We start from the raw sequence: 19,783 nt of genomic DNA on the forward strand, positions 1-19,783 counted from the left end.
CACACACAGATTTCAAAAGCTGCAAAGGAACACATACAGATCAGGATATTATCAACAAATCACTTCAAAGTAAATGCCACGTACAAACGGAATGTATATTTTTTAATGTTTATGTTGTTTATTGTTTATTCCAGTGTGAAATGTTTGTTTGTTTGTTGTTGATGTAGTTTTCTTACTGCTTATTATCATTATTAATACCATTTCGGAGATTATATATATATATATTAGGGCTGCACGATTAATCGATTTAAAATCGAAATCGGATTTTTTAATTAGGACAATTTTTTAAAAAGGGAAATCGTAAAATCGATTTCATCTCTCTCATGCCTCCGGGCCGCGCGCCTCCGCGTGCCCGCGGGCTCCCGTAGGCTCTTCCTGTGACAGCGGTCTGTCATAGAAGTCTGTGTAATGACCGGACGTTAAATCTGTTCATGAACCCGCAGTACTTATACCAATGTAAGCCGTGGCTTCACGCACGGATCCCGCAACTGAAATAGAACTGCATGCGGATCACTCATTTTCCGTTGTCCCGGATCCCTACCGTACTGTCTTCTTCTGATCCGGGTCCGGGTCTCGGGGTCATCAGCCTCAGCAGAGGAGCCCACACAGCCCTGTGCCCACACACATGCACCAGCTCCAGGATAGAATCCCTCCAGTGTGTCCTGGGTCGGTCTGTTCCACGCACGGATCCCCCAATTTAAATAGAACCGCATGTGGATCACTTATATTAACCTGGTCCACGCACGCACGCACGACTGATGCCTGTCACTGACTTACACTGGGATCACTGCTGTGGACCAGATACCCAGAAAAGAAAGAAAAAAAAAACTTTTTTTTTTTTTTTAATAATTAATTTAGTCCTCTTACTTGCTAAATTTTTCATTCACAAATGTAAGTTCTGTAACACAAAACCAAATATGATTTATGTTTTGTAAGATGTTGAAATTTATTTAAAGCTGTTAGATAAATGTGGAAACAAAAAGGCTGTAACAACTATCAGTATTTGCTCTGATTTGGACATTTTCTTATAGTGTATTCCCCCTGACAAACTTATGTTATTTTCTTGTTGTATACATTGTTTGTGTACTCTACTTCATTTCAAAGATTTAATGAAGAGAAAAAACAAAACAAAACTGTAGGTTAATCACGTGATACCATGACAGCTTTGAGGTCAGAGCAGTGGCTTGCATTGTGGGCTGCTCACGAAAACGACATGCTGACTGCTGTTGCCTTTTCTAGTTATACCCAAAAATCGAAATCGAAATTGAAAATCGAGTTTTTAGGGGAAAAAATCGGGATTTTTTTTTTTGCCAAAATCGTGCAGCCCTAATATATATATATATATATATATATATATATATATATATATATATATATATATATATGTGTGTGTGTGTGTGTACACACACACACACATTCTGTGCTACTGTGCATATTATAACTATAAATTACTTTTTAATTAATTATTATTATTAGTAATAGTATTAGTATTATATTTCTACTAGTACTTCTAATCTAATCTAATCTAATTTAAGTGCTTTGGTTGATCATGATGTCATTTCATATTTATTCTATGATAATATGTGCTGTTTTATTCCAACCCTGGAGGTCAGATCTAGTAGATCTAGATCCCAGTAGCTCTAGTAGATCCAGATCTAGATCCTGGTAGATCTAGTCAATCATTGGTGCAACATAAACACTGTTCATGACATGGAACTTCATGTGGGTGAAAACTAGAGTTTGGAAAAGTGCAGATTCAGGAACCTGCGAACAAACGTGACATGAACAGAAAACAAACGTCATCAGCTGACTGCACACGCTGCGTTATTCACAGAAAAATGAAACGGCCGAACGACCGTGGATGGAATGACGGCTGAGAAGATACCAACGGCACGGCGGTTTTAGCAGAGGAAGATGGAAAGGATCTGGAAATAGAGCTTCCATTGTTGGTGTCGAACATGCGGTGGGTGACACTTCCCGGTCAGCGGCTCTAATTGGCTCCTGCAGGATTCCACATCAGCCTGGGTCTGTCTGTGTGAAGCTCTCACTACAGGATCATTAGGACACATAATGGATTCACACCAGCCTGGGATCAGGACCAGTTCTGACACTGTATCACACAGTCTCCCAGACCCAAAATTGGCCCAATTATCCTGGTATCGGTCCGGGCAGAAAAAAGCTCAACACAAGGACAATTCAAATATATTTTTTCCAAATTCAACCAAAACCTACGATCACAAAAGAAAGACACGTTTCTGAGTGTGAGTCCGTTCACATCCACAAGAAAACTCTGATCAGTGTCTGATTAGTGGAGCTGTCACATCATTATTGATCATAAGTCTGTGTTTCATTAAATGGACAATGGGATCCCACAGGGGACCGTCTTAAGCCCACTAGACTTAAGCTGAATTTAAAAAAAAAAAAAAAAAAAAAAGAAAAGAACAAACCTGAAAAAAACTGAAAATAATAATGTACAAAATGAGCAAAACTAAACAACTATGTAATATAACTATGAATAAAATGAGTAAAACTAAACCAAAATGTGACATAATTATGACTCAAATGCGTAGAAGTAGACGACGTGTTGAAGCCAGTCCTGCTCAGTTGGATTCTACTGTGGTTTAGTCCAGATGAACCCTGTGTTTCCTGGTTTTCTGTTTTCTATACGTTGTCTGATTGAACACAGTGCTCATTATCACTTTCAGACTCATTAGGGACTGTTGACAAAGGCTGATGTTAATTCATTTCCTGATCGTTACAGGCTCTGGGTTGGATTTCCTTTTTAGAACTATTTCATGGTTCAGTGATAATTACTGATAAAGTGGAGATGAAGTGCATTCACGTCTTCATCCTTCTCCAGTGTCTCTGTCCGTCAGCGTCTGTTCTATGTGGATCAGAACCAGCTGAATGTAGGGACGTCCTGATCCGACCTAAAGATCAGAATCAGCTGCTGATTTGGCATTTTTTAGAGGATTGGATTGGATTTAGTCACAAGATCGGGCCAATCCGGGCCCGGTTCTGGGGGGGACAAATGTCCTGCCCCCTCAAACTAAAGTTCCCGAAAATAGGGAAAAGATAAATGAGTTGCACATCCGCAGGAGACTTAGAGGAATCAGTAAAACGACTGAGTTTCACTTTCACTCTGCATGTACTCATTCTGAGGTACGCTGTGCTTGCACTAGGAAAATAAAAGATCCAGCCACTGTGGCTGCACTAGTACAAATGAGTGTAGCCACAAAAAACCACAGCCAGTCTGGGTCCAGTCTGGGTCCAGTCTGGGGCCAGTCTGGGTCCAGTCTGGGTCTAGTCTGGGGCCAGTCTGGGTCTAGTCTGGGGCCAGTCTGGGTCCCTGCAGTGGGGCGCATAGCTCCCCCGGGAAATTTTGGGAAAAATGAAGTCTTTTTCCTGCATTCTGGTGCATTTTGAGCTTAAAACTATGTTCAATCTGGCCTCAGTTTCATAAAAAAAAATAATAAAAAATTAACTTAAGTCAACATTTTCATCTAAACTATTTTTATTTCTAATCTAATGTAAAACAAAACAATAAATGATAGACTTATAAATAAGACACAAGACTTTATTGGCTAAAAGTATACATACTCTTCTAATACATCTTCTAATGAATGCTAATTTAAGTAATTGTTTTATGTGATTTTCTAAATGATCATGATCCATATTGTTCTGTTAATAGTTGTATTCAGTAAAAAAATATTTTTTTCTAAGCCAGAAAACCTATATATTTTGTAAAATTTCTCCAAAGAATTCCTTTCTTTCATTATTAAAAGGTGCAGTGATGATGTGAAGGATCAGAACTGGGCTAGTGAAGGATCCGATCATAACATTCCAACAAACGAGGAGCCGGATGAAAAAAAATTCAAAGTGAAACCTCTGAGTATGATCCCATACATTAGGGATGCACCGATGCCACTTTTTTCCAGACTGCGTACAAGTACGAGTATGAGTACTTCCATTTGAGTACTTGCCGATACCGAGTACTGATCCTAGTCCTTAATAATCCCATTCCAGTTGTTCGTTCCTTTTGTAAATGTGCTTTACTGTCGTTGTCATTAGTCTGACTGGAACAAAGTGCTGCTACTGACATTTAATGTGTTGGAATGAGCGTTTGTCAATTAATCCACCAGAGGGCGCCGCTCTGAATTAACCATACTGGACAAATACCACGAAGAAGAGGAAAGTTTAATGAAGAAGAAGAAAGTCAGTTATAACAAACCTGTAGACAACAGAGGGAACACTACTGTGATTCTAATGCTGCAGCGTTTTCTCTGGTAAGGTTTAAAAGTTTAGCTTCAGCAGGAAGAGAAAAGACAAATGAGACACAAGTTTGGTTTTCACTTCCACTGGTGGTGGTCTGCACCGCTCCGTACCCCTCTGTGTGAATTCATAAAAATATGGAAACGTTGGGGTGAGTTGGATCGCTCTTGGTAGCGCTCTTCAGTAGTGGAGACCGCATTTGTTCTTTTCCTTGGTTGTCGCTCGGACATTTTCGATCACAGATGTAAGTTGGTTGATTTTACTAAAAAATACCTTCACCACTGTGGCTACACGGGTTGAAAACAACTTCACCAACCAGGAAAACGCATCGCCAATGGCGATGTGGCGATAGGCTAGCGCAAGCCTAGGGTACGTACGGTGGTGATGCACGAGGTGGGTTTTTTTCAACCCACAGGGCTTTTGTGGAATTATTTGACCAGACCCACAAATAAACTGACATTCTTTTGACCCACTCCAACCCTACCCACAGTAACCGCTGATATGCGCATCACTAACGTACAGACCACACCCCCATAGAACACCTGGACGGACCTGTCCATAGACCGGCTACAGCAGAGGTAAACATACGGCCCGTGGACCAGAACCGACCCACCAAAGGTTCTAATTTGACCCACAGTCTGAATTTGGAAAGTGTAGAAATGATCCTAAAGTTCTTCAGAGTCAAAGGTGTCATCGCTGTTTTAGTTCAGGTTCCACATTCAGACAAACTGGGATCTACAGGAAAAGAATAGAACAAGAACCTAGAAAGAATGACTCCGAATTTAAACCAAAATTTCAAAGTAAAAAGATGGTATCGGATCGGTATCGGCAAAACTAATCCTAAGAAAAATTGGATTGGAACCAAAATCATCCAGATCGGGACATTATTAGTTGAATGTGTGAGGTTGTCAGGTTCTGTTCTGTGTTCCAGTCCTGGTTCCGTTCTGTGTTCCAGTCCTGGTTCCGTTCTGTGTTCCAGTCCTGGTTCCGTTCTGTGTTCCAGTCCTGGTTCTGTTCTGTGTTCCAGTCCTGGTTCCGTTCTGTGTTCCAGTCCTGGTTCTGTTCTATGCTCCAGTCCTGGTTCCGTTCTGTGTTCCAGTCCTGGTTCCGTTCTGTGTTCCAGTCATGGTTCCGTTCTATGCTCCAGTCCTGGTTCCGTTCTGTGTTCCAGTCCTGGTTCCGTTCTGTGTTCCAGTCCTGGTTCCGTTCTGTGTTCCAGTCCTGGTTCCGTTCTATGCTCCAGTCCTGGTTCCGTTCTGTGTTCCAGTCCTGGTTCCGTTCTGTGTTCCAATCCTGGTTCCGTTCTGTGTTCCAGTCCTGGTTCCGTTCTATGTTCCAGTCCTGGTTCCGTTCTGTGTTCCAGTCCTGGTTCCGTTCTATGCTCCAGTCCTGGTTGAAATGTGAAAGTGTTTATGATTTATTTTGTATCTGTGCACATAAGGACCATGACGAGCAGAGAAGCCTGTTCTGTGCTCCAGTCCTGGTTCCGTTCTGTGTTCCAGTCCTGGTTCTGTTCTGTGTTCCAGTCCTGGTTCCGTTCTGTGTTCCAGTCCTGGTTCTGTTCCAGTCCTGGTTCCGTTCTGTGTTCCAGTCCTGGTTCCGTTCTGTGTTCCAGTCCTGGTTCTGTTCTGTGTTCCAGTCCTGGTTCTGTTCTGTGTTCCAGTCCTGGTTCCGTTCTATGCTCCAGTCCTGGTTCTGTTCTGTGCTCCAGTCCTGGTTCCGTTCTGTGTTCCAGTCCTGGTTCTGTTCTGTGTTCCAGTCCTGGTTCTGTTCTGTGTTCCAGTCCTGGTTCCGTTGTGTGTTCCAGTCCTGGTTCTGTTCCAGTCCTGGTTCCGTTCTATGCTCCAGTCCTGGTTCTGTTCTGTGCTCCAGTCCTGGTTCCGTTCTGTGTTCCAGTCCTGGTTCTGTTCTGTGTTCCAGTCCTGGTTCTGTTCTGTGTTCCAGTCCTGGTTCCGTTCTATGCTCCAGTCCTGGTTCTGTTCTGTGTTCCAGTCCTGGTTCCGTTCTATGCTCCAGTCCTGTGGTCTGGATGTAGATCAATCTAACTATAGAAGTGGGCGGGACTTCCACTGGAGGAGAACTAAACTCATCCAATCACAGTCCAGATCTGACTTCTATCAGTGACCAATAGGAACTAGACTGATATCTGGAACCATTGTCATGTTCTAAAGCATCCACAGATGGACCAGGAGAAGGAAAGGCCTTTTTTAACAGTATCATGATATATTGTGATATATCGCATCGTGATCCTCGTATTGTGATTTGTATCGTATCGCCACATTCTTGTCGATACACAGCCCTCGTTCACAGGTGAGGTGTTGAATCCAGACGTCCACAGACTCATGGGTCTTTTCCGTTCCTCTTATTCCTCCCCTTCTGTAGAACTTACCTTCTGAAATCTCATTGTTCTCTCTGGTGGTGCTGCTGTCTGAACCCGTCTGGGACTCCACTATGGCTGACCTCTGAGCTGGAAGAGAAAGACACAACACCAGAGTCTGCGTTAATGCACTGATGGACCAACAAGTCAAGTCTATTCAGTTCTGTTCAATTCTATTTGTACCAAGGTTCTAATAGTGTTGGATTTTTCATTATAGTTTAGTTTTATTTAGTTTTCACTTTTTTCTCTAATTCAGTTCATTTTGATTCGTTCTTACAGCAGGTTTGTTAGTTTTTATTAGTTTTCTTTTTTTTTTTTCTAAATGCTTAGTTTTAGTTTAGTTTTAGTATTAATTTTAGTTTTGTCGTATCTTTTCTCTTCTTCTCCGTCTTATTCAAATAAATCGCAGACAGGACTCCGTTACAAAAAATGAATAACCTAAAAAATATGAACAACATGAAATGTCTAAAGAGAAGCGGGTTACAATTTTAACAATATTATGTTTTTGTCGTTCATTTTTTGTTCATTTTTGTCCATTTGTTCGTTTTTATGAACTACTGTATTCTTTTGTATTAATTTTTAATCATTTTGTTGGTTAGTTTGGTCTGCGTTTGTAATTTAAAAAATATTATGTCATTGTCATTCATTTTATGTTCATTTTTATTGTCATTTTGGGGTTTTTTAATATTTTGTTGTACATTTTTGGTGTGTTTTTCTTCATTTTTGTCCATTTGTTCATTTTAATTAACTATCACATTCTTTTACATTCTTTTTTAATCATTTTGTTGGTTAGTTTGGTCTGTATTTGTTCATTTTTGTTCATTTTTGATCAGTAAAATAGTGTCATAATAACCTATAAATACTGACAACTGCAAATTTTCTCTTTGTTTTAGTGTAAAAAAGTATTATCCATAATTTTTATCTGTTTTAGTTAGTTTTGTAAACACGCAATACAGTTTCAGTTAGTTATGTTTTTTTTCTTTAAATTATAGTTTTTATTTATTTCAGTTAACGAAAATGTTTTTACAATCTTATTTTTCATCATTTTGTTAGTTTTTGTTAATGATAATAACCGTGGTTCCCATCAGTGGAACATCTGTACAGCGTCTTCCACTCACCTGTTCTTTTTAAGGCCAATGATAGTTTTTTTTTTGTTTGTTTGTTTTTGTTGAAAAACCTCTCTGAAAAAATGTGGAGGTTGAAAATAGCATCTTCACATGTCAGTGTTGGAAGAGTCTTTTTAAAAATGTTAAAAACGCTGTCCTGACTAGGGCTGTTAGAAAATATCGGCTCTGCAATATATTGTGATTTTTCATTTCACAATACTGTATCAATCTTCAAAAGTACTGTATGGATATTTTTAAGAATTTATTCAAATGCAGATATTGTGGAGGTTCATTTGTTTTTTTGTTTTGTTTATTGTTTATATCATATTTATTATTAACACTGTTTTATTAAATCATGGTTATTTGAATCATCCTAAAAGCACCTTTTACTGTCTGATAGGAGTTCCTTTGGAAACTAGAAGAATTAGAAACATTTTGTCATATAACATTAGATCAGTGGTTCTGAACCTTTTTTGGCTCAGACTCCGTTTTATAACGTCACAAATTTCTAGTTACCCCAGACATGCAAAATGGAGACTTTTTTTGGCTAAAATTACCGGTAATTGGTTTTTGATCATGTAATAATAGTTTTCTCTCCTCTGTTTCAAATCCAGGTTAATGTTAGAGGACATTTAGTCTGTATAATGTCTATTATTGTGGACAGAGGCAGGAAATCCAGGTGTAGATTAAAGGGTCAGGATCTGTCCAGTCAGTCCAGCTGGGATTTACAAGGAGGACAATTAATACTGAACAAACAAGAACTGAAACTAGGAATTATGAAAGAGCTGCAGCATCTGAAACTGACCACAATGAACATTTGACTCAGAAACAGAACCACAGACAAACAGAACCACAGAGAAACAGAAAAACACATAAACAGAACCACAAACAGAACCACAGAGAAACAGAAAAACACAAACAGAACCACAAACAGAACCACAAAGAAACAGAACCACAAACAGAACCGCAGACAAACAGAACCACGCATAAACAGAACCACAAACAGAACCACAGACAAACAGAAAAACACAAACAGAACCACAAAGAAACAGAACCACACATAAACAGAACCACAAACAGAACCACAGACAAACAGAAAAACACAAACAGAACCACAAACAGAACCACAGAGAAACAGAAAAACACAAACAGAACCACAAAGAAACAGAACCACACAGAAACAGAACCACAAACAGAACCACAGACAAACAGAACCACACATAAACAGAACCACAAACAGAACCACAGACAAACAGAAAAACACAAACAGAACCACAAACAGAACCACAAAAAAACAGAACCACAAACAGAACCACACAGAAACAGAACCACAAACAGAACCACACAGAAACAGAACCACAGACAAACAGAACCACAGTGCTGCAGTTTCACAACCACAGTTTGTCATGTCTCTCTCAACTCACCATATATTTTTATTAGTGTTATTTTTTTTTTAAATTTTTATCAATTACTAGAAATTTCAGGCGACCCCATTTGAATTCCAGGTGACCCCACGTGGGGTCCCGACCCCAAGGTTGAAAAACACTGGTTTAGATCCTGTCGTGATCAAATAAAAATGTGTTCAGTATTTGTGCAGATTTCTGGTGTAAGTCAATTCTTCCAGGAAATAATCTTAAAAAAAAAAAACAGTCCTTTTTAACAGTATGATATATCGTGATATATCGTATCGTGATCCTAGAATTGTGATTTGTATCGTATCGCCAGATTCTTGTCGATACTCAGCTCTAGTCACAGGCCTTTACAGAATGAGTTGGATGTGAAAACACAGACCAGTCAAATAAACAGCAGATGAAAGAAACAGATGAAGGGAGGAACAAAAGAAGGTGTGACACCAGGGCTCGGAAACAGCCAAAACAACAGCCACAAGTTCAGGATTCAAGATTCCAGATCCTTTGTTGACATTTAATATATGACATGAAGAATAAAATTACGGCCCAGAGGACAGACAGTGAAGGTAAGTATAAAATAAAAGCATTAAAATAGAAAAACAAGAAACTCCAAGTGCAGATATAACACAATATAGTAATAAATACTGACCACAGAGGAGGAGAAATAACAGGAATGTCAACAAACTGAATATTGAAATTATAGCGTCGCAATATGTGGTTTTTCAGCTAAAACACTGAACGAGTAAAAAAAAAACCTAAACGAGTTCTTCTCTGAAACTGGTCCTAAAAACAGGACACGGGGGTTAAACGTTCAAACCAGATGGAGACGAATGTTATGTGTCGAATTTAAAAAAGAAATATTTACTGAGATAAAAGAGAAACTATTTTTCAGATAAAACACATTTTTATTTGATGTCTTTAAACATAAATCCACATGTAACACAGACACCAGGTTTATATAATGAACAGGTTTTTTATTTTTTTCCAATATTCACACTATTACACAAAACAAATCCACAGACGACTCAGTGATATCAGAGTTTATTATTATTATTATTATTATTATTATTATTATTATTATCATTATTATCATCATCATCATCATCATCATTATTATTATTCATTGCACAACTGGTGTAATGAAAATAAAGTCTGTTCTGTATCAAACTTAAACACATATTGATGTATGTAGACGTATTTGACCTCTTTTCACCAAAGCGTTTCAGCACCACCCCACTGGACAGCGACAGTAGGACATAGAACCATCATGTGCACACAGGGTTAAATGTTCAAACCACATGTGGACCAGTGTTCTGAAGCAGAACTTTGGGTCTATTTAAAAAGTAAATACGTATTGAGATAAAAGAGAAAGTGTTTTCCAGATAAAACAAATTTTTAGATTATTTTACATTATATAATATATTAATTATAATTATTATTATAATTATTATTATAATTTACATAAATCTGCATGTAACATGGTCAAAAGAACACAAAAAATATGCACTACTATTTTTTTAAAATGTTTTTATTCTGTCACAGGTGCATTTTGGGAATTGAAGTAAATATTCAAGGCAGAGTGTTAGACAAAAATGACCGCTGTTGAAAAATCAATGCAATTTATGTGTTTAAATGGTCAATTTTACATCATATTTCAAGGTTTTTTGGTGCATTTTTTCCTGATTTTTACAGTATTTTGCTCATTTTATTCTCATTTTAAAAGTTTTTGCTCATTTTATCCTTTGAATATTTGAGGTGAAACTGTTCTGATCCGTTTCAGGTCATATTGAGCTGAATGTGGAACCTGAACCAGAATGACTGACAGTCCAGGGGCCTCATGTTCACAGACTTGTGTGGATTTCATACATAAACCTGGCGTACGCCCAAATCTAGAAAAGTCTGTACGCACAAAAAAATCCAGATGAATAAAACTGAGCGTACGCCTGAATCCAAACACACTTCCTCTGTACATCCCAATCAGCTGGAATTGAGCGCATATGTTGGAGTGCCTGACTCCTCCCTCTCCACGCCCACATTTAAATATGCAAATCAGTATCAACAGGGCCTGCAGGTGGGATTCCCTCTGGGATTCACCGGGCTGCAGGATTACGATGATGACGTCAAGGTGGACGCGAAGCGGAGGACGAAACAGGAGGAAGAAGAAAAGAGATGAACTGAGACTGTTTGAGGAAAGAGTCGACGGAGCTGACTGGGATCAGCCCCCCCAGGTAAATATAGATTTAGTATCAGTGTCAGTCACACATGAGTTCATTCTATGGGTCATCCAACAGTCTGATCACAGATAAACTAGATAAAGGTTCATGTGTGATCATGTCAGGAAATCACAGACTGTGACTCATGTTGAATCACTCAAATTATTATTTTCCAACAATGAGACAGAAGTCAGTATCATCCTCCTGACTCAGAGGCCTCCTGTTGCCTCCCCGGCGGTAGCCGATCCTCTGGTCCAACAGCTGATGATGCCCGTCCGACGGCATGGGTCTGTACTGACCCGAGTCACAAGAGGACAGAGAGAGGACAGTCTGTGGAGACAATGAGCGACCGGACCGACCCATAAATGTTCTGACAGACATGAAGCCTACAGTAAATGCATTCATCAACCAGTGAATTCTGGGTCCTTGTCTCTTTATGTGGTTGGTGCTGAAGGTCCTCTGGGACAGGATTGGCATTGATGGGTCCAGGGTCTGGTTGGTTCTGGTTGTTCTGGTTCTGGTTGGTCTGGTTCTGGTTGGTTCTGGTGGTTCTGGTTGGTCTGGTTCTGGTTGGTTCTGGTTCTGGTGGTGGATGTGCTGCTCTGTCAGTGTGTTCGTTGTTCTTCTGTATCTCTGATATGCTCAATTGTTGGAATGACCTTTGTCACATTATTCTCAGTTTCTCAGTGTCTCCTCTCAGTGTCTCCTCAGTGTCTCCTCTCTGTGTCTCCTCAGTGTCTCCTCTCAGTGTCTCCTCTCTGTGTCTCCTCTCTGTGTCTCCTCTCAGATTCTCCTCAGTGTCTCCTCTCTGTGTCTCCTCAGTGTCTCCTCAGTGTCTCCTCTCTGTGTCTCCTCTCAGTGTCTCCTCAGTGTCTCCTCTCTGTGTCTCCTCTCTGTGTCTCCTCTCAGTGTCTCCTCAGTGTCTCCTCTCAGTGTCTCCTCTCTGTGTCTCCTCTCTGTGTCTCCTCTCAGTGTCTTCTCAGTGTCTCCTCAGTGTCTCCTCAGTGTCTCCTCTCAGTGTCTCCTCAGTGTCTCCTCAGTGTCTCCTCTCTGTGTCTCCTCAGTGTCTCCTCTCAGTGTCTCCTCTCAGTGTCTCCTCAGTGTCTCCTCTCAGTGTCTCCTCAGTGTCTCCTCTCAGTGTCTCCTCTCAGTGTCTCCTCAGTGTCTCCTCTCAGTGTCTCCTCAGTGTCTCCTCTCTGTGTCTCCTCAGTGTCTCCTCTCAGTGTCTCCTCAGTGTCTCCTCTCAGTGTCTCCTCTCAGTGTCTCCTCAGTGTCTCCTCTCAGTGTCTCCTCAGTGTCTCCTCAGTGTCTCCTCTCAGTGTCTCCTCTCAGTGTCTCCTCAGTGTCTCCTCTCAGTGTCTCCTCAGTGTCTCCTCAGTGTCTCCTCAGTGTCTCCTCTCTGTGTCTCCTCAGTGTCTCCTCTCTGTGTCTCCTCTCAAGTGTCTCCTCTCAGTGTCTCCTCTCTGTGTCCCTCAGTGTCTGCCTCTCAGTGTCTCCTCAGTGTCTCCTCAGTGGCTCCTCTCAGTGTCTCCTCTCAGTGTCTCCTCTCTGTGTCTCCTCAGTGTCCTCCTCAGTGTCTCCTCTCTGTGCTCCTCGGGTCTCCACTCATGGGTCTCCTCTCTGTGTTCTCCTCTCTGTGTCTCCTCTCTGTTCTCCTCAGTGTCTCCTCTCTGTGTCTCCTCTCTGTGTCTCCTCTCTGTGTCTCCTCTCTGTGTCTCCTCCGTGTCTCCTCTCTGTGTCTCCTCTTGTGTCTCCTCTCTGTGTCTCCTCTCTGTGTCTCCTCAGTGTCTCCTCTCTGTGTCTCCTCAGTGTCTCCTCAGTGTCTCCTCTCTGTGTCTCCTCAGTGTCTCCTCTCTGTGTCTCCTCAGTGTCTCCTCTCTGTGTCTCCTCTCTGTGTCTCCTCAGTGTCTCCTCTCTGTGTCTCCTCTCTGTGTCTCCTCTCTGTGTCTCCTCTCTGTGTCTCCTCAGTGTCTCCTCAGTGTCTCCTCTCTGTGTCTCCTCAGTGTCTCCTCTCTGTGTCTCCTCAGTGTCTCCTCTCTGTGTCTCCTCAGTGTCTCCTCTCTGTGTCTCCTCAGTGTCTCCTCAGTGTCTCCTCTCTGTGTCTCCTCAGTGTCTCCTCAGTGTCTCCTCTCTGTGTCTCCTCTCTGTGTCTCCTCTCTGTGTCTCCTCAGTGTCTCCTCTCTGTGTCTCCTCAGTGTCTCCTCAGTGTCTCCTCTCTGTGTCTCCTCTCAGTGTCTCCTCTCTGTGTCTCCTCAGTGTCTCCTCTCTGTGTCTCCTCAGTGTCTCCTCAGTGTCTCCTCTCTGTGTCTCCTCTCAGTGTCTCCTCTCTGTGTCTCCTCAGTGTCTCCTCAGTGTCTCCTCTCTGTGTCTCCTCTCTGTGTCTCCTCTCAGTGTCTCCTCTCAGTGTCTCCTCTCTGTGTCTCCTCAGTGTCTCCTCTCAGTGTCTCCTCTCAGTGTCTCCTCAGTGTCTCCTCTCTGTGTCTCCTCAGTGTCTCCTCTCTGTGTCTCCTCAGTGTCTCCTCTGTGTCTCCTCTCTGTGTCTCCTCTCTGTGTCTCCTCAGTGTCTCCTCAGTGTCTCCTCTCTGTGTCTCCTCAGTGTCTCCTCTCTGTGTCTCCTCAGTGTCTCCTCTCTGTGTCTCCTCTCTGTGTCTCCTCTCTGTGTCTCCTCAGCGTCTCCTCAGTGTCTCCTCAGTGTCTCCTCTCTGTGTCTCCTCAGTGTCTCCTTTCTGTGTCTCCTCTCTGTGTCTCCTCAGTGTCTCCTCTCTGTGTCTCCTCTCAGTGTCTCCTCTCTGTGTCTCCTCAGTGTCTCCTCAGTGTCTCCTCTCTGTGTCTCCTCAGTGTCTCCTCAGTGTCTCCTCAGTGTCTCCTCTCTGTGTCTCCTCTCTGTGTCTCCTCTCAGTGTCTCCTCAGTGTCTCCTCAGTGTCTCCTCAGTGTCTCCTCTCAGTGTCTCCTCTCTGTGTCTCCTCAGTGTCTCCTCAGTGTCTCCTCTCTGTGTCTCCTCAGTGTCTCCTCTCTGTGTCTCCTCAGTGTCTCCTCTCTGTGTCTCCTCTCTGTGTCTCCTCTCTGTGTCTCCTCAGTGTCTCCTCTCTGTGTCTCCTCTCTGTGTCTCCTCAGTGTCTCCTCTCTGTGTCTCCTCTCTGTGTCTCCTCTCTGTGTCTCCTCAGTGTCTCCTCTCTGTGTCTCCTCAGTGTCTCCTCAGTGTCTCCTCTCTGTGTCTCCTCAGTGTCTCCTCAGTGTCTCCTCTCTGTGTCTCCTCTCATGTTCTCCTCTCTGGGTCTCCTCAGTGTCTCCTCCTGTGTCTCCTCTCCTGTGGTCTCCTCAGTGTCTCCTCTCTGTGTCTCCTCTTCTGTGTCTCCTCCTGTGTCTCCTCAGTGGTCTCCTCTCTGTGTCTCCTCAGTGTCTCCTCATGTGTCTCCTCTCTGTGTCTCCTCAGTGTCTCTCTCTGTGGCTCCTCAGTGTCTCCTCTCTGTGTCTCCTCAGTTCTCCTCAGTGTCTCCTCTCTGTGTCTCCTCATCGTCTCCTCAGTGTCTCCTCTCTGTGTCCCTCTCTGTGTCTCCTCTCTGTGTCTCCTCAGTGTCCTCTCGTGTCTCCTAAGTCAGTGTCTCCTCAGTGTCTCCTCTCTGTGTCTCCTCTCTGTGTCTCCTCAGTGTCTCCTCTCTGTGTCTCCTCAGTGTCTCCTCAGTGTCTCCTCTCTGTGTCTCCTCAGTGTCTCCTCTCTGTGTCTCCTCTGTGTCTCCTCTCTGTGTCTCCTCTCTGTGTCTCCTCAGTGTCTCCTCTCTGTGTCTCCTCAGTGTCTCCTCAGTGTCTCCTCTCTGTGTCTCCTCAGTGTCTCCTCTCTGTGTCTCCTCAGTGTCTCCTCTCTGTGTCTCCTCAGTGTCTCCTCAGTGTCTCCTCTCTGTGTCTCCTCAGTGTCTCCTCTGTGTCTCCTCTCTGTGTCTCCTCTCTGTGTCTCCTCAGTGTCTCCTCTCTGTGTCTCCTCAGTGTCTCCTCAGTGTCTCCTCTCTGTGTCTCCTCTCAGTGTCTCCTCAGTGTCTCCTCAGTGTCTCCTCTCTGTGTCTCCTCTCAGTGTCTCCTCAGTGTCTCCTCTGGTTCTAAAACACTATAAACCTGTGAACTCCAGCTGTGGACCTGGAGTGGAGGAGCACACATCTCCAGGGTCTTGTCACTCTTTATACATCTGAAAGTGAGTGTGGAAAAGGGCGTACACCAGGTTTTTGTGTGTACACATGCTTTATACATGAGGCCCCTGGTCTCTGGTCTACGTGGACCCTGTTCAGGCCGGTCTACATACGGACCATGTGACCCCGGTCCTCTTACCTTCCAGTTTGGCTTGCAGAGGTTTGCTCTCTCGTCCTCCTTTCAGCGCTATGATGTTAAAGTCGTATTCTTTAGACGGATCGAAGTCCTGGATGATCAGCTTCGGGTCCTGCTTGGACACCTGAACCTCCGTCTGGGGTCCACCTGGACGACAAACACATTTACAGGACATTTATGCACTTGGCAGATGCTTTTCCAAAGGCACTTACAGCTGTACAATGAAAACAGTGTCGTACAGAAGAATAACAAGCAAAATAATCGACTAAAATACAAGAACAGATTAAAAAGACATAAAAGCAGCTATACACTTAAAACCAGTGAAATAAAGCCAACAGAATAAACCCAGTCCACAGCTCAGACATCTGTTCTCATCCTGCTCATCCGTCGTCTTCATCAGCTCTGAAATGACTCTGAACCCACAAACACCCACATCTGCTTTTACATCAGCTCCAGAAGGAAGGTTTTCTCTGTATTTAACCAGTTTTAAGTGATTTATCATCATTTATTGCACTGTAAAACAAAATTAATTAATTAATTAATTAATTAAAAAATGGTATTATTCCAGCAGCAGGGGTGCTGAAAAACTACTGTTAAATAACAGAAAATAATCTCATAAAAATATGGTAATTTTCCATAATTAAAATACAGCTTTTTGCCCTAACTTTACATAAGATTTTGCATTTCTTTTACTTTTTAACGTTTAATAAAGAATATTTACATGTATTAAAACAATCCAATTACCTATAAATATGGATGAACATTGTTATAAAACAAATAATAGGGCTTAAAATTGCAGAAAAGTTCTGTTATTAGTTCGTGTTTATCACATAATTTTATGTTACAAATCTGTATATCAATTAATATTTGGTGTAATAAAATAGGATACCACACATAAAAACATTTGATTTATCTTTCAAAACCTGTCAATTAACTGTTAATAAACTAGTTGTTAACTGTTTTTTTCTGTGAAAAAAAAAAAAAAAAACTTTTACAAAATGGAAATTTTATGGTTATTCACAGTTACAGTTTTTTCATGTTCTTTTACATTTGACATGTAAAATCACAGTTTGTTTTTGTCATTTCATTGCTATTTCCCTGCATCTTAAAAACACAGGAAAAATCTATAAAATAAAATAAACAGTGAAAATTCTGTTAAATTACAGTTGTTGTTTTTTTTACAGTGTGGAACATTATCCTCTGTATTTTGCATTTTTTTCAGTGTAAATCCTGTGTTTTCTTCTATTTAATTCACTGCTCATGTAGATGTTCATTAAAGGTCAGATTAAATTCAAAGGTTATTAAATCAGAAACAGAGAAAACTGTAGAAAAAGTGACTCTTTCAGTCAAATGTACCATGAACTGAACATAAAAACAAATGTACAATATGTTCAACGGGTCGTCAGCAGAAATAAACAGGTTAGTGTGTGTAAAGTCATAAATGCAGAGTGTGGTACGTATGGCGTCTACATATGGTGGTGAATTTCCAACAGTTTCAGACAGGTTCAAACCACCTGAAATGTGACACGATCCGTCAAACTAAACTGAAGGAAATGAACAAAGAAAGGCCTGAAGCATCGCAAACTGAGCAGAGTAAAGAGCAACTTTATTAAAGCCTGAAGGGAAGACGGAGAAGGAGAAAACGGAGAAAAACAACACCTACAGCATGTGGACAAAAGTATGTGGACGCCTTGAATCCAGGTGGTCTGGGATCCAAAACAATAAGGACTAATGTCAGAATAGAGTTTGATATTATGGGATAGATATCAGTGCATTGGTTCGTTTGGTTCAGTTCTTATCTTTGTTTGTAAAATGACTCACAGATGGTTTGGACTGAATTCTAGTCTGAGACGACGGATGAGGAGGTCTGGGATCCTGGGGGTTCAGAGTTAATGACTAAATAAGTAAAAAAGACCAAAGTAATCAACAAAATGAACAAAATAATTTAAAAAATGAACAAAAATTGACAAAATAATCAAAACAATGACAAAATAATTTAAAAAATGAACAAAAATTGACAAAATATCAGCAAAATTAGTAAGTAAAAAAAAGCTGAAATAATCAACAAAAACGAACAAAATAATTAATAAAGCAAACAAAATGGACAAAAAAATCCCCAAAATGAACAAAATAATCAACAACATGAGTAATAAAAGACCAAAATATTAACAATGGGAGTTCAATGGGAGATTGAACCCAAACTAACAAATGTAAGGATATCTATCCCATAATATAAAACTCTAGTCTGACATTAGTCCTTATTGTTTTGGATCCCAGATCCCTGTTAGAATTCAACGTGTCCACATACTTTTGGACACGTAGTGCAGGGCTGTCAAACTCATTTGAGTTCAGGGGCCACGTCCTCCCAATCTGATCTGCAGTGGGCCGGACTAGTAAATTAATAACATAAAAATATACAAATAATATCAACTCTAAACTTTTCAAGGTGTTTTAAAGTGAAAAAAGTAAAATGACATTATGGACATTTTTGAAATCTATAAACTATCCTTTGAAAAAATGTGAATAACATGAACCACCAAGAAAAAAACTGACATTAAAAATAATAAGAATAATTTTAACGATATTGTGCCTCAGTTACAGATCACAGTGGATCTACAAATACACTAAATATTCATTAACAGGCAGAATATTAGTCAAACTGCACTTATTTCTCTGAGGACATTTGTAGTTTTTCATATTTTTTTGTGAAAGGCTAATTTGTAAATTTACACATTTTCATGTAATTTCACTTTTTTACACTAAAACAAAGAGGAAACATTAGCACTGGTCATTATCTGTAGGTTATTATGATGGTATTTTACTGGTCTGACCCACTTTACACTAAAGTAAGGCTTTATTTGACCCTTAAAGTCCAAGGACTGACTGTTCACACCTTCAGTGTCATTCTTGTATTTCACTAATGCATCCTAGGGGCCAGACTGGACCCTCTGGTGGGCCGGGTCTGGACCCTGGACCACATGTTTGACATCTGTGATTAGGCCTGTTATAATATCGGTTCTGCAATATATCGCAACATTTCATTTCACGATACTGTGTTGATATTATAAAGTCCTGTATCAATATTTTTAGGTATTTAATCAAATGCAGATATTGTGGAGGTTCATTTTTGTTTTTCTGTTTTTGTTTTTTTCTTTTTTCTTTTATTATATTAGAAAAATGGAATAAAATAATGGGAAAAAGTGATCAATGAACTATAGAAACTGGAAGAATCTAGATAAAATAGTAGAAAAAAACACAGCGAAACTCAACAAAAACAAACTCGTGGAACAGTCCACAACAGCACCATCATTATTATATATAATTCACAACTAAAATCCTGCTAAAAGTAATAATAAAATAAAAGTCATAAAGTAATAAATCAATCAACTACACAAACTGAAAAATACCAACAAAAAGAGTGGAAAAAATAAAAACAAATAATGAAGACCTTAGAAAAAGTAAACAAAATAAATAAAATAATGAACAAATGAACATAACTGAACAAAAATTGAGGAAAAATAATGAAAAGATGAACATAACTAAAGAAAAATTGAATAAAATTATGGGAAAAATTGATCAATGAACTATAGAAACTGAATTTAGATAAAACAGTGGGAAAAAAATAGTGAAACTCGACAAAAATTCACTGGTGGAACACTCCACAACACCGCACCATCATTACTACATATAATTATTTATTAGAATTCATCACGAAAACCCTGCTAAAAGTAAAAATAAAGTAAAAGTCGTGAAGTAATAATTCAATCAACTATACAAACTGAAAAAATACAGATAAAAACTGTGGAAAAACATCAAAACTCGACAAAAACACACTAGTGGAACACTCCAAACAGCACTATCAGAGAGAGAGCAGGTGCATTATGTGTCCAAAAGTATGTGGACACAGGGCTGTTAGAAAAGATCAGTTCTGCAATATATCGCAATATTTCATTTCAAGATATTGTAATGATATTTTTAGGTATTTATTCAAATGCAGATATGGTGGAGGTTCATTTATGTTTTTTGGTTTTCTTTATTGTTTATATCTTATTTATTATTACTTAACACTGTTTTATTAAATAATGGTTATT

At 40.4% G+C, this 19,783-nt stretch overlaps 1 protein-coding gene across 3 annotated transcripts in view; it reads right to left on the reverse strand.

Annotated features, from left to right (window-relative positions):
- The window catches only part of LOC115428600 (collagen alpha-1(XIV) chain-like), a 282,214-nt gene that overhangs the window by 218,942 nt on the left and 43,489 nt on the right, over positions 1 to 19,783 (reverse strand). For 2 of the 3 annotated variants that reach the window (XM_030147724.1, XM_030147723.1), the window contains exons 4-5: positions 15,696 to 15,839; positions 6,662 to 6,739 (exon numbers count right to left, since the gene is read on the reverse strand). The exons of the other annotated variant lie outside the window; for it this stretch is intronic. In XM_030147724.1, the coding sequence (XP_030003584.1) occupies positions 6,662 to 6,739; positions 15,696 to 15,839 (222 nt within the window). The remainder of the gene's footprint in view (positions 1 to 6,661; positions 6,740 to 15,695; positions 15,840 to 19,783) is intronic. 3 annotated transcript variants of the gene reach the window in all.

This window comes from Sphaeramia orbicularis, chromosome 11 (assembly GCF_902148855.1).
Source record: "Sphaeramia orbicularis chromosome 11, fSphaOr1.1, whole genome shotgun sequence".
Classification (NCBI taxonomy): domain Eukaryota; kingdom Metazoa; phylum Chordata; class Actinopteri; order Kurtiformes; family Apogonidae; genus Sphaeramia; species Sphaeramia orbicularis.